The sequence below is a fragment of the Eptatretus burgeri genome, chromosome 7 (genome assembly GCF_056783735.1).
Source record: "Eptatretus burgeri isolate ZD-2024b chromosome 7, Ebu_testis_v1, whole genome shotgun sequence".
Lineage (NCBI taxonomy): Eukaryota > Metazoa > Chordata > Myxini > Myxiniformes > Myxinidae > Eptatretus > Eptatretus burgeri.
Window position 1 is genome coordinate 31355732 of NC_140967.1, and position 13117 is coordinate 31368848.

A 13117-nucleotide genomic window follows, 5' to 3' on the forward strand; every position below is an offset into this window, starting at 1 on the left:
AGACAAGGAATGAAGGAGAGGTAGAAATGAGAGCAGTCTGTTAAAATAGCAGAAGAGTAGTGCATTGTGAAACAGTAAAGAGTTCCACATGTGTGAGAGAGGAAGATGAAGCATTATAAGATCGTTTTTGTTGTTAATATTAATGTTTGAGAGAGTTCAACAGATTAGGTAATGGAAGTGTAGAAAAAAATCGAGGAAGAAGACGAGGAAGTTAAGAGGAAGAAGAAGAAGCAGAATCGGGAGAACGTGAGCGTGTTGTTGGGTATTTTTATTTATTTATTTATTTTTTTGAGATAAGAGATTAGTTGGGAGAATGGGGGATGTTTGGAAAGTGGGGAGGATGAAAATTGAAGGTAATGGGGAGAAAAAAATAAAAATAAAAAAAATTTAAAAAACGATCGAACACCGAGTGGAACCGGTCGGCCTCAAGCCTAGGCTAAGGCCTAGGCCTCAAACACCAGGTAAGAACGTCGACAAAAATACTCACAAAATAGCACGATTTTTGAAACAAAACCGAATTAGGAACGCACAGTAACATGTAGGTGAGAAAATTAAACAGTTAAAACGGGACAAATAACGACCGGAAACTTAACTTTGAGAACGTCAGCAGGGAGCCCTGAAGGAGACCTCTCGCCGCTCCAAAACCGGAACCGAAAGTCACGAACTGAGCCCAAAGTGCGTTTGCGGCCCTTCGGGCACAGGAACGGCCCATTTTGGCCCATTTTCTTAAAATCGTTATTAAAAATAATAATAATAAATAAATGCGCTGGGTGATGCCCAACGCAAAAATTAAGTCGCAAATGATGAGATGAAACTAGCCTCACTCTTGTGGGGTGTTCCGGTTTCTTTTTCTGATGCAATGAAAATCTTACAAAATTTTAAAACTATCTGTCGTCCGTGCTATCGCTATCGCTATCGCTCACCTGAGAGTTGTACGAATGAACTCCCACGGGGTATGTTCGCAATTCGAACTTGTTATTTTCGGGAGAAATTGAGCAGTGGTATGTTGCCTATACAACACCCAAATAAAGGGATGTGTCAGAAGAACATGTTGCACACTTGGAACAAGATCGCCCATAGGGCAGGTACTCTGCTAGTTGATTTAATGGTCAGATTGAACAGTGTTGGTGAAATAAAACAACCCTACTGAATTGGTAACACAGGTGTCGGCCTGTCATCGGAAATTATAACAATATTCATGCTGGTATAGACCTTGTGTAAGTACGTGATGTGATATTTTTATTATGTTATTACCCAAAAAAGGATGGGTTTAGAGTTTGGATCAGGATGAAAAATGACCCTGACATGGATGTATATCGTTGCTCCTTCGTCACAGTTGGATCAAAATCCTGAAATGCTCTACGAAGTTTAACTCATGAGCAAACCATCCTCACAAGGACTGCATCGGTTTAAAGAGAAGGCCCATCGCCATCTTTTCAGAAAACTTGGGATGGGCAGTAAACGCCACCTCTAAGGAGCACCAACAACATCCAGGAAAAAAATAAAGAAAATAATAATGGGGTATGTGTGCGGAACATGACGACGGAATGAATGAGCCATAGATTCGACGAATCTCAGGTTCACGAATGACATGTGAATACACTATACCTGGCTGGGTGAAGTTGGTTATAGTGCAGGAACTGGAGCACAGCCAACAACACTGGGGTAGCAGGCAGTGTAACCTGGTGTCAAGGGATAGCAAAGAAGACCGGACCACTTGTAAAGCACAGTTTAAGCAGAAATTTGAAATTTGTTCAGGATGTCAGTGATTACATTGAAAGACACCACAAGATCTTTAACGTTGCAAAGCTAACTAGCATCCGTTGAAGACAAAGTCGTCGATATCCCCTGCCATAATAGATGAGGACAAGTAGCAAAAGGCACCAGTTCAATTTATTCTTGATGTGTGTACCAAATTTCATAAAGAAATAGTTAATAGTTTTGCAACTATGCTCTGGAAACAAAGGTTAACCTCAATTATTTCTTAATACCAAACTTGTTTCCATGGAAAGTGACAGAAATTTTTTTGGGGGAAATCTCTAAATATCAAAAGGCACCAGTTCACGACTTGCTTGATATGTGTACCAAATTTCGTAAATATATCTTGAGGGGATTTGTAGTTAAGCTCCGGAAAGGAAATGTGATGGACGGACGGACGGAACCCATTTCTATATCCCCCGCCAACTTTGTTGGTTGGCGGGGGATAATAAGAGCAGAATGGGTACCCAGGTTAACATTCACCTGTGGGAGGGTGCATTTTGTGATGCAATGTCCTGCAAGCCAAGTACCAAGCAAATAGGTTATCGCTCAAGCAGCGGACCGCGGTCCACAATCGGACCGCAGACATCATCGGTCCAGAGTTAATCCCATATTCCCTCCCCACCCCAATCAATGGAGTGATCGCAGGTGCTAATTTAGCTGCTAAATTATTCCTGAGTTAATCCCCTCTCATGTTATTCTATTCTATCTGCACCATCTTATATATTATTTCCGAGTTTGTGGTTTCGTGTCGCGCTATCTTCGACTTTTTTCTGCGCTCGAGTAACGTGATATTCGGCTTACATTATCTCAAAGACCATATGAGGTGCATGGTACAAAAAAAGTAAATAAAATGGTTCTGAAACAGTGAAATCGTATTCCACTTACTGCATTAAAGTAAAATTACTACTGATACTCTGCATCAGTTCCTTTCTCAAACACACCCACCCCAACATGTCGCGCAGAGCGCGGGTTATGCTAGTATTATGTTAATGGCCTCTGACGTTTATCCATTCAGACCAATTTGAGAAATGATAAACGCTGGAAGGGATGAATGCAGGATGTGATTAACACGGCTGGCCTGGTGGTTTTTACATTTACACACACACACACACACACACACATATATGTGTATATATATATATATATATATATATATATATATATATATATATATATATATATATATATACATACATATATATATATATAGATATAGAAATGTATATTGTTGCAGCCGGGCGTTGGGTGAGAAGATCACTAGGCGGGGAAGCTATCTCGGGTTCCCACCACACTCCCCTGAATCTTTGGCCGTCGTACATGGATAACTCCGTGACTCGGCGGGTCGCAAAACGACCGTGAACGTCAATAACTCAACCATATGATTTAGGGTCCTCGTCTAAATTGGTTACCTAATTATAATCACGTCACCTAATTACCGGGGGACATGCCCTCGGCACGCCTTGTCCGAACTGAGCCACCTTACCGGGACAGATGCAGCCGAGCGACACTGCCAAGGACGTACCGGCTAAAAGAACGGATTGTTGAGAATAAAGTCCCAGCGAGGCGAGGATACGGACCAGGCTGGATCAATGAAAGAAAAAACAAAAATGAGCTGGGAACATTTCTACACAATTATTTATTAACAGGCAGATGAGGAAAAATATGTGGCACAGCGAATGTAGTTTATTGTTGTGTGTGAGCAGGGATAGCAAGAAATGTGTGGTGCGACAATAAAATAAGCAACTTGCAAAAGTGGAGACAGAGCAGAGCTATCCCGATATAAATCTTCTGAAATCTTACCTTAAGCGAGGACAGGCGCCATGACATACACACACACACACACACACACACACACACACACACACACACACACACACACACACACACACACACACAACCTGATGAAGAAGAGACAATGAGCAAAAAGGAGAGGAGATGAGGCTTACAGTCTTGTAATACCTTGCACGATTGACTAACCACACCACCCAGTACATTTTGGGGGGATGCTCCGCTGAACGATCCTTTCTTGATAGTTGGCGCGTTGTCTCCTGCTCGGCTATGGTGAGGCAAAGCATCTGCGCTGATCCAGAGAATGGGGGCAACCGTCAGGTGTGAGGGAGGGACTTTAGGTAGAGCCAGCGGCGAGTGGGTGGAGGAGGCAGAGTCGAGAGTGAGTGAGGTGAGGAGCAGCAGCAGGCGGAGTCAGGCGGGTGGGTGGAGCCAGCGACAAGTGTGTGAAGAGGAAGATGGCGTGAAGCAGACGCACGCAGAGACCGATCTAAAGCCAGGCAAGGAAGATAAGGATGACCACGACTCTCTCTGGATGGCTTTGTCATCCGTCATTTATAGGCCCTGTAGGGCAGGGCGGGGCGCCGCCCCAAAGCGATGCGTCATCACCCGAATCAGGCGCTCCCATTGGGCCCTGGCCACCACACAACCCACCTGTCATAGCAGGAGGCAGCCTCACTGGTGCATCCAGCAATACCTCGCCGAGCTGTGGAATCATATCGCTCTGAATCCTGCGATATGAATCGCCCCACACTGAACTCCCAGGCCATGCTCCGGTGATTGGCTGAGGCCCGCGCCGGTCTCGCATGCCCGCTCGGGCACCCCGGCACGCTGCGGTTGGCGCCAATCAATGTGCTTACTTCGTCAATACGCCATGCGGCCTGGGTGATCCAGGCTGTACAGCATGCCTCTACTTGGTGGCAGCTGCGTCAAGGTGGAGGTGTGGGAGGATGTCGGCCATCAGCGGGAGACATTGGTGGCCGTGGTCACGAGCACGAATCGACAGTAAGACGCCATTGTAAAACAGCATGCAGACCCAAACAAAAATGTGCGCCATGCGCATCCCGTATAATGTGATGGTAAGATGCCATTGCAATCAGCGCGCAGACCCGAATGAAGAGGTGCGCTATTCGTGCCCCATACTGTACGATGATAAATTATCACGGGGCTGCACATGGGTCTTTCACAGTGGTGATCTTCACAGGCAGTGGTGTGCGTGGTGCTGGCCCTGATCTGTGTCATGGATTGAAATAAAGGATTGGATACAATTATTAGATGCAGAAATGGGTTAAAAAGAATGCGCCGCCTGCATCCTATTTGGTGTTGGGATTTAACGCATGGTTCTACTATTCTCTTTGACACCGTATCTTGCAGCAGAGGATTTTTCCATCGTGTCGGTTATGCTTCTTCTGGCCTCCGTGAAAACGCATTCTTATTGTGGAGGATGATGTTGTTGTGGTTTTCAGAAGTGGCCGTCTGGGTGCGATGCCTGCTTGGATTTATTTCAGGAATAAGAGGAAAAGAGTTGGAATGAAGATAGAGATATAATCAGACCGAACTATGAGATCCACACAACGTACTTTGTCCCGTTTGACCTATTAGACATGAGGGAAAGGCCTAACTGCACGTATATTAATGAAATAACTGTCTGGGGAACACTGGATGATGCATGCCATTGCCTTGGAGGCATGTGGTTTCCAGAACCGCAACAATATATTGTTACGGATCTGGAAACCATGAGCACTCAACATTCAGGTCCCAAAAGTCAGTTATTCCGTTAAGTATGTGTGTAGTCAGATTCCCCTTCCTTTTGTCTAGTGGGAGGATCAAAAACATGCGTTACAATTTCTTTTACTTAGGTTATTAAATCCAACTATCCAAAAAACCGTCAAACAAACCGACAACACCACTGAACAAGTGCTTCACTCGCCAAACCGGCGACTCGCTGTCCGAGGCAGAATCTCTGGCAGTTCCTTCTCGGCTTCCACAAACTTGGTAACTTCTTTTTGAGGAGTATGGGCATGCGTGGAGAGGGGGGCAGGGTTTCCCGGCATGGGTGAAACCCCGCCCAGAAAGGGTGGACCCCTGGGAGCCCCGTCCAATCAGGGCAAACAGTGACATCAGTTTCACCAAGGCCCCTCCCCACTGAGGGAGGTCCATAAAATTACCGACACCGTCCTCAGCGGGAGTTCTTTTTGGAGTTCTTTTTGAAGTTCTTTTGTGGTTCTTTGGGAGTTCTTTGGGGGTTCTGAGAGAGTTCAGTGCAAGAGGAGTTCTGTGCACAAAGGGTTTTTGCTGCTACGAAGGGGTGGCTACGAGGGGTGATTACGAGGAGTGATCGCAGGAGGTCTACATTGCTGTTACGAAGGAGTTTTTGCTGTCACGAGGGTTGAGCAGAGGGCCATCGAGGCGGCGAAAGTCTCTCTGCTGGCCCTCTACAAGGAAGGACAGAGCGACCCTGACCCCCTTCCGTGGACCCCGATTATTTGCTACCCGAACTCTGCCACGAGCCTCGAGTCCCCCACGTGCGACTGGGGACTGGACGAACGATCTTTGTCAGGTGCCGCATCGCGGAGCACGCCCTCCCTCCAACGGTCAGGTACCCACCGAACTCTGACCCCCAGCTCGTCTCACTCATCGGCTGGAGGGTCAAATAAAGAAACTTGGATTTTCTTTTCATTTGTGTGTGTGTCTGAGTGTGTTGGGCCCGTCTTGTAAGTAGAATTGCATAAGTGTTTTTTTGCCCATTGTAAATACTTGCATTGAATATTCGCTTTAAGTCTCGCCTCTCTTGTTTTTAATTTACTGTAAATAAATTATTAGAAATGTTCCCAGCTCATTTCCATCCTTTCTTTATTTGGTCCAGCATGGTCCGGGTCTGAGTTTACACGGAGTTTCATCCCCGGTAATCGGTACATCGCAGCCGGAACGTCCTGGGCAGGCCCGCTCGAATGCTTCCTCGCCGGAGTTGGGAGGTGGAAGTTGATACTCGACCGTCGCTGGTAGAGTGATCCGGTTTGGCCAGATGTTCGAGGGTGTGAATCCCCGGTCGCCAAGACTGCATGGTGACTGAGGTATATTGGATCTGGACAATTAACCCTATGCCACGCAGTCGAGATATTGGCGTTTCACGGTCGATTAATTGACCCACCAGCTTCGGAGTTATCCAGAGCGATGGCCTATACATTCCGGGGAGTCTGTTGGGAGACAGCATAAACTTCCCCACCTCGTGGTCGTTCTCGCCACCGACCCCCCAGCAATATATATATATATATATATATATATATATATATATATATATATATATATATATATATATATATATATACAGGGGGCTGCAAAAGTAGGTATACAGTAATGATATACTGGTATATTCCTTACTGTATACCTACTTTTGCAGCCCCCTGTATATACATATATATATATATATATATATATATATATATATATATATATATATATATATATATATATATATATATATATATATATATATATATATATATATATACACGTGTATACAATTCTGATGCAATTCCCTCAGTAGGTTCAGGCAGGAATTTGGAATTTTCCAGGGTGCTGGCAAATAGTTCACCTCTATTTCCAAAGGACACCGTGGGATGTTTAATGTCCACCAATCCAAGGTAAAACCAAAGACTGCATTGGAGTCATCAGAAGGAACTTGAATGGGATTCGGGTTTCAGCCGCGACTCCACTACCCTAAAACCCATCCAAGCGCAGCCAAGTGAGCCTTACAGAAAAATTTCTATAATAATTCACTTTTCCTTAGACAGATCGATAAAGAGAAATACAGAGCAAAGGAGATAAAAGAAAAGAAAAAAAACAACACAAGAATTCGAATGAATAAAGAGAACAGAGAAATGTGAAAAAAGTAGAAAGAAGTGTGAAAAGAACAAAGATGTCGGGAAGAACCCAGATTGATAGATTTCAGCAGTTACTCCCCAGGTTTGAACGCCGCAACAGGTAGAAGCTACCAGAGGTCCATCAGCGGGCACAGTCCATATAGCATCAGGATATGGCACAGACATAATCAAAGAGAAGACCAAACACTCCAATGCATTCGTCTATACAGATTGGGATTGCAGAATAACTCATTCCCAGACGTTGGTGTGTGTCAATCAGCAATAATTAACTTATACACACCGTCCTCGATTGCCCTCAATACTGTCCTCGCCAGGTGTAAACAAAACAACTACATGGGTTCCGTGTTGCCTTCTTGACCGCCATGTCAAATGCACACCTCACAAATTATTGACGACGTAGTTAAACATTTCCAAAAGCCAAAATCAACATGTTGTACACATACAGTCCGCACTTCAAACATTGAAAGTGAAACCTCCCAGGTGGACTTTTAGCTCGTCATCCAATGTCACAGACATAAAAGTGGACGAAATAATTACCTCTGAGTTTTGAAAGGCTCCCTCTCTGCCCTTCTCTCTTCATTCCAAAGTTGGGTCATTTAGACACAGTGCACATATCAAGTGACCAACTCATGAATTGTCCTTGGGGATGGTGAGTTGGTCGGGGCACAAGGATTATTTGGTTGCTCCGTGTAAAGATGGAGCAAAAATACTTGAATGCTTTACATAAAGGAAAAATAAAAATGCAGAGATCATGAAATTTGGGGAAAATTATGCATGACATACACAGGGGACGTGAGTGAAATTGAGAAGAGAAAGAGAAACAAGGGTGGTCGGAAAAACACTGGAGGGTAGGGGTCTCATGGGAACAGGTAGGGGAACAAAAATACAAGGACATACAAGGAACGTGGATGTTGGAGGAGGCCATTTGGTACATCATGCCTGTGCTTTATCAACACCACATGAACTCAATATATTGGTTTGGTTTATTTATTTAATTGGTGCACAAAAGCAGAAGAATGACACCACATTACAATTCCACAATATGACACCACATTCCTTTTCTATGCCTGGTGTTGGCTTCATGGTGAGGGTGGTGGGCTTGGGATCCTAAGATCCTGAGTTCAAATCCCATTCAGCTGTTGAATTCATACCAGGTGGGGTTGACTGCCTGTCATCCTTCCGAAGTCAGCAAAATGAGTGCCATCTTGCTGGTATCATCCTGTGTTGGGGTGGCGACCCGTCCAGGATTGTGCCCATTAGTCAAGGAGACTGATAAGGCTGCACCAATGCTCTGCACAGAGTATGGTTCCAATGGATGGATGGATGGAATCCTCTTCTGGTTTAGCATCATGATATCTTTTGATGTTGCTCCATCATAATCCCACAACATAAGTAAAATGTCAAAAGATATCGTGATGCTAAACCATAACAGGATTGTGGTGTCGTGGCATCATAATGTGGTGTCATTCTTCATGGTTATTCTTCTTCTTCATCCATCATAATCCCACAACAGAAGTAAAATCTCAAAAGATGTCGTGATGGTAATCTATAAGATGATTGTGGTGTCGTATTGTGGCATCGTAATGTGGTGTCATTTCTACATTGTTTGGTTGTTTTTTTTTGAGATTTCATCCCTCTGTTTTTACATGTTTTTTTAATGTTTCATTTTTCTTGTTTCTGCCATTTTTTGTAAGTAATGAAATGCTTAATGTTTCATATATTATGTTATTTTGGTATCGATTAAATCCATCTATGTTATTCAATTGTTTTAATACTTTTGCTTCAGTGAATTTGGGGTGATGGTTTGGATATGTCTCTCTTTTGGAATGGTTCTGTCCATTGTCCATTATTCCCGCTTCCACGATCCTGGCCTGGTTTGGTTGAGTCCACATATACGTTTGATTTCTTTTTGTAATAAAACGATGAATGTCTTATTAGTGGGGCAACTTAGCTAAATATAGCATAACAATTGTGCATTTTGTGAGGAAAGCACCAAATTTGGCACACGAGTAGCCTATCATAGTATTACGGCTGTAGAAATTCGCAAACCACCATTCAGGGCCCGTAGGTGAGATAACTCTAAGCACATGTGTAGTTAGCCCCAAACCCGTTGTTTAGAGGGAATGTAAGTGATTCATTCGGGCTGCGACGCTTTGAGATAGCCGTTTTTCTGTTCTATCTTTATTTTGAACCAACCACGTCTCAACCGCCATAACCATCAAACCACCACCGAAAAACCCTCCACCACCCTCACCTCTCTCCTTCTACGGCCATTCCCGCACCACCTGTGAACACTGAGCGTTGGGCTGTCTTGGGCTCGTGCAGCGGTACGCACCGAGCCGCGAGTGCAAATAGCGGCCTTTCCGAGGGAGAATCAGGAACGCTACACGCCCACTTCTGATCCGTCCAATTAGCAAGCGCGGAGCGGCTTGGCCGCGCCTCCAGGCGCGTCGGTGTGAAATCGATATATGCAAATTCTAGGATCAGGGGAGGTTAACGCCCACTTTTCCTCCATCCAATTGGCGAGCATGGCTCCGCCCCCAAGGTTATCCTGATCCGGAAATTTGCATATTGTTTTCTCCTGCCGGCCTATAAAACGGCTAGCGCAAGGCAAATCATGACAGAGTCAGTTTTTGGTTGGAGAGCAGAGTGTGGCAGGGGCAGAGTGTGGCAGAGAGTGGAGTCGGGTAGCGAAGGCATCGAGTTGGGTTCTGCAGTAGGCTGAGGAGAGTTGTGGGAAGAGGCCAAGGAGCTCGGGTCCGAGGCAAGAAGGAAGGCGGTCGGCGACGAGGTCGCGGTGGGAGATCGCTCATCGCAGGACCCAAGCCAGCCAGCCATTCTCCCTCCCCCAGGGCATCAACAATTCCCCCTTTTCCCCCGCACTGAGATAGTGCAACAAAGGGGGCCCCGTTCCCACCCCACTCCAAACGTCGTGCCAATGAAACCCACCAAGGAGAACGGAGTCGGGGCACAGCCACGCGGCCACATCTGCGGCTCGTCCGCCAATGCGTCACGGACCTGGTCTCGCGGACCTGGCTGCTCCTTCAGGTCACGCGCGCATATTGGCCTACAGGCCCGTCTGCCCCCTTGTCTATGAGGGTGGCTTCTTTCCTTTGCTTTTGAGTAAATGTGTGTTGGCGCCGTCTGTAAAGTAGAACTGTATAAGTGTTGCCGTGTGTACGCGTATTCGGTAGTAACGCTGCGTCATTGTTTCTTTTGTTTTACTGCTAATATGCGCATTTTAACTGTTTGGCTGTATATGTGTGCTCTCCGTGTGTCGCTTAATAAATGTGCATTGTGTGAAGTGTTTTCCCGTTTCGCTTCGTCTTTTCTTTATTGACCCTCCATCCTGCTTCACGTAAAGGGTTTGTAGTGGGCTTAATACGCCCGATAATTAATCAGAACCATCGAGGCCGACCACAACACCGCTCGGTTATCACTGTAGCACGGAACGTACCGCTTAAGCGGTTCGTGTCCGGAGTCAGCCTGTGGCGTGGTGCGATCGCCCGGTCGACCATTCGCGCAGGTACTTAGGTAGATCGAATTTGGCGAGCGACCCTATCCTGCGCGGGTGGGCAATTGGCACGATCGTGGTGAGGTTAAACCCCCACCCGTGACTAGCTCCCGGCGTTGGTCCGAGAGGGTCACGACTGAATTGTCCGTTCCGGTGGGCGAGGTGGCCGCCATTCGAGTCGAGCGGCCGACCGCATGCCGGCGGGTGCGAATTCGCAACAATATTATGAACAGATTTGGATATTGGGCCATCTCAAATTCAGCCGCTGATGGCTGTGGCAGCCATTTTCCACTGCCATCAAAAATTTTGAGATGGCCCAATATCTAAATCTGTTCAGAATATGATAGGCTACTTGTGTCCCAAATTTGGTGCTTTCCTCACAAAATGCACAATTGTTATGCTAAGTTGCCCCACTATATATGGTTTTTTTTTAATTTTGGGTTGTGTGCACTAACCCAGAGACAAAGTAATTTCCTCACATTGGAATCACCATCATGGCTTCAGCAGTTATTGAGTTAGGTCAGGTGACAGTTTTACATTGTTTTTAGAGAAGAAGAAAAAGAAGAAGTACAAATTGGTAATTTGGCAATCTCTCGTGGAACTTTAGCGACGTATTCTGGCGTCTTTTTAAGTCTTGGTAGTTCAGAAAACGCTTAAAAATAAAAGTTATGGCTTTTAAATGCTCATGATTTCACGATATAGGAGTTTATAAGTGTATCATTGTGTATACATTTGAATGGGCAGCCATTTTTCCCCGTATCTTCCTCTATATGGAGTACTAACATACTCCATGTTACTACCGTACTCCATGATAGTAGGATAGGATTTCACTTGGGTAAGGAGAAGAATGGGACAGGGACATCACCAGGCTTTGTTTTGTTTATCTTTGTTTTTGTTGGGGGGGGGGAGGTGCAGCGCTTGTGTTTCTATCAAGGCCTGCAGAGAGGGAAGAGGCTGCTGCTGAAGGACGAAGCACGTTTCAGCAGAGGGTGGAGTCATCAGCACATAGATCAAGATTATTTTTCTTTTGGCATTTCCTTGTATTTGAGTTGAAAGAGATGAAATTTGGTAAAAAGGTGCTGCCAAACATTCGCTATGCTTTTGGGGTGTCTCAAACAATTTCTTCGAGAGTCAATTTCTGGATTATACAGAGGTCAATGGTAAAAATGGTGTTGTATCCCTGCCATGTCCGTATTTCAAATAATCCAGACAATAATTAGCAAAATTATACCTTACCCCAGCCTTGGCAGATTGAAGCCAGGAGATATTGATCTGGTGTCCACTTTATGATTTGACTTTTGCCCAATCCTCTTTGCCCACAAACCCACAATAGACATTTGACATTTGATTCAGTCACTTTGATTCAGACCCCTGACCTTTAATCCGGTCCCTATAGTCTTTGATCCATACCCAACACTACCAACTATAAAATCCTCCATCCACACACACATACATTTCCTTCTTTTGCTCCGCCAAAAGGGCCAATGCTATCCACACTTCGTTCTCGCATGTCAGGTCACATACTCTCATCAACTTTCAGTGAATAAAATCCATTGTTTAACTTTTTCGCCGATGCAGATGGGCACGAGTCTTCACAAAGGCTGGTATTTCATTATGTTAAAAATAAAATCATAAAACCATGTTGCAAGGAATGTTCATTTTGATATTTTGAACAAACTTTTTTGATGGAAGGTTAATGTTATGACAGTGGCATTGTTAGGAATGGATGAGTTAGTATAATTACGGCATCATGGGTCACAGACACTATGAATATGATGACAGGTCAAAGCAAGTTTATCCTTTCATGTAAAACTGGCAAAAGCACCAAGAACAAGAACAAGAGTTCATAGATCACCTTATATTAGAGTTAATTTGCTAATTATCTGACCACCTGGATATAAATTTTAAAAAGGGCTCCATTAGTATTTGCACATCAATGCCATGAATCATCATGCCGAGTTTCAAAACGATCTGTTGAGCTGCCTCGGAGGAGTATGGAAAAAAAAATTAAGATGTTAATGGACCCACTGACTAACGGAAGGAAGGACTGACTGGTTGAAGGACATCATTGTGGCTTGAACAGCTCGTATCTACTTCGTCGTAGATGAGCTAAAAACCAACCAACCCCTTCCAAGTAAAAAGGCTTGTGGTTGAAAGAACGATGGGAACC

The 13117-nt window shown here is 44.8% G+C and overlaps 1 protein-coding gene across 4 annotated transcripts in view; it reads right to left on the reverse strand.

Annotated features, from left to right (window-relative positions):
* LOC147022955 (uncharacterized) overlaps positions 1-13117 on the reverse strand; it is an 84573-nt gene that overhangs the window by 54858 nt on the left and 16598 nt on the right. For 3 of the 4 annotated variants that reach the window (XR_015059965.1, XR_015059966.1, XM_085887951.1), the window contains exons 3-4: positions 7971-8072; positions 1609-1682 (exon numbers count right to left, since the gene is read on the reverse strand). The exons of the other annotated variant lie outside the window; for it this stretch is intronic. Coding sequence is in view for 1 of the 3 variants with exons in the window: in XM_085887951.1 (XP_085744077.1) it covers positions 1609-1682; positions 7971-8029 (133 nt within the window). In the remaining 2 variants the exon portion in view is untranslated. The remainder of the gene's footprint in view (positions 1-1608; positions 1683-7970; positions 8073-13117) is intronic. 4 annotated transcript variants of the gene reach the window in all.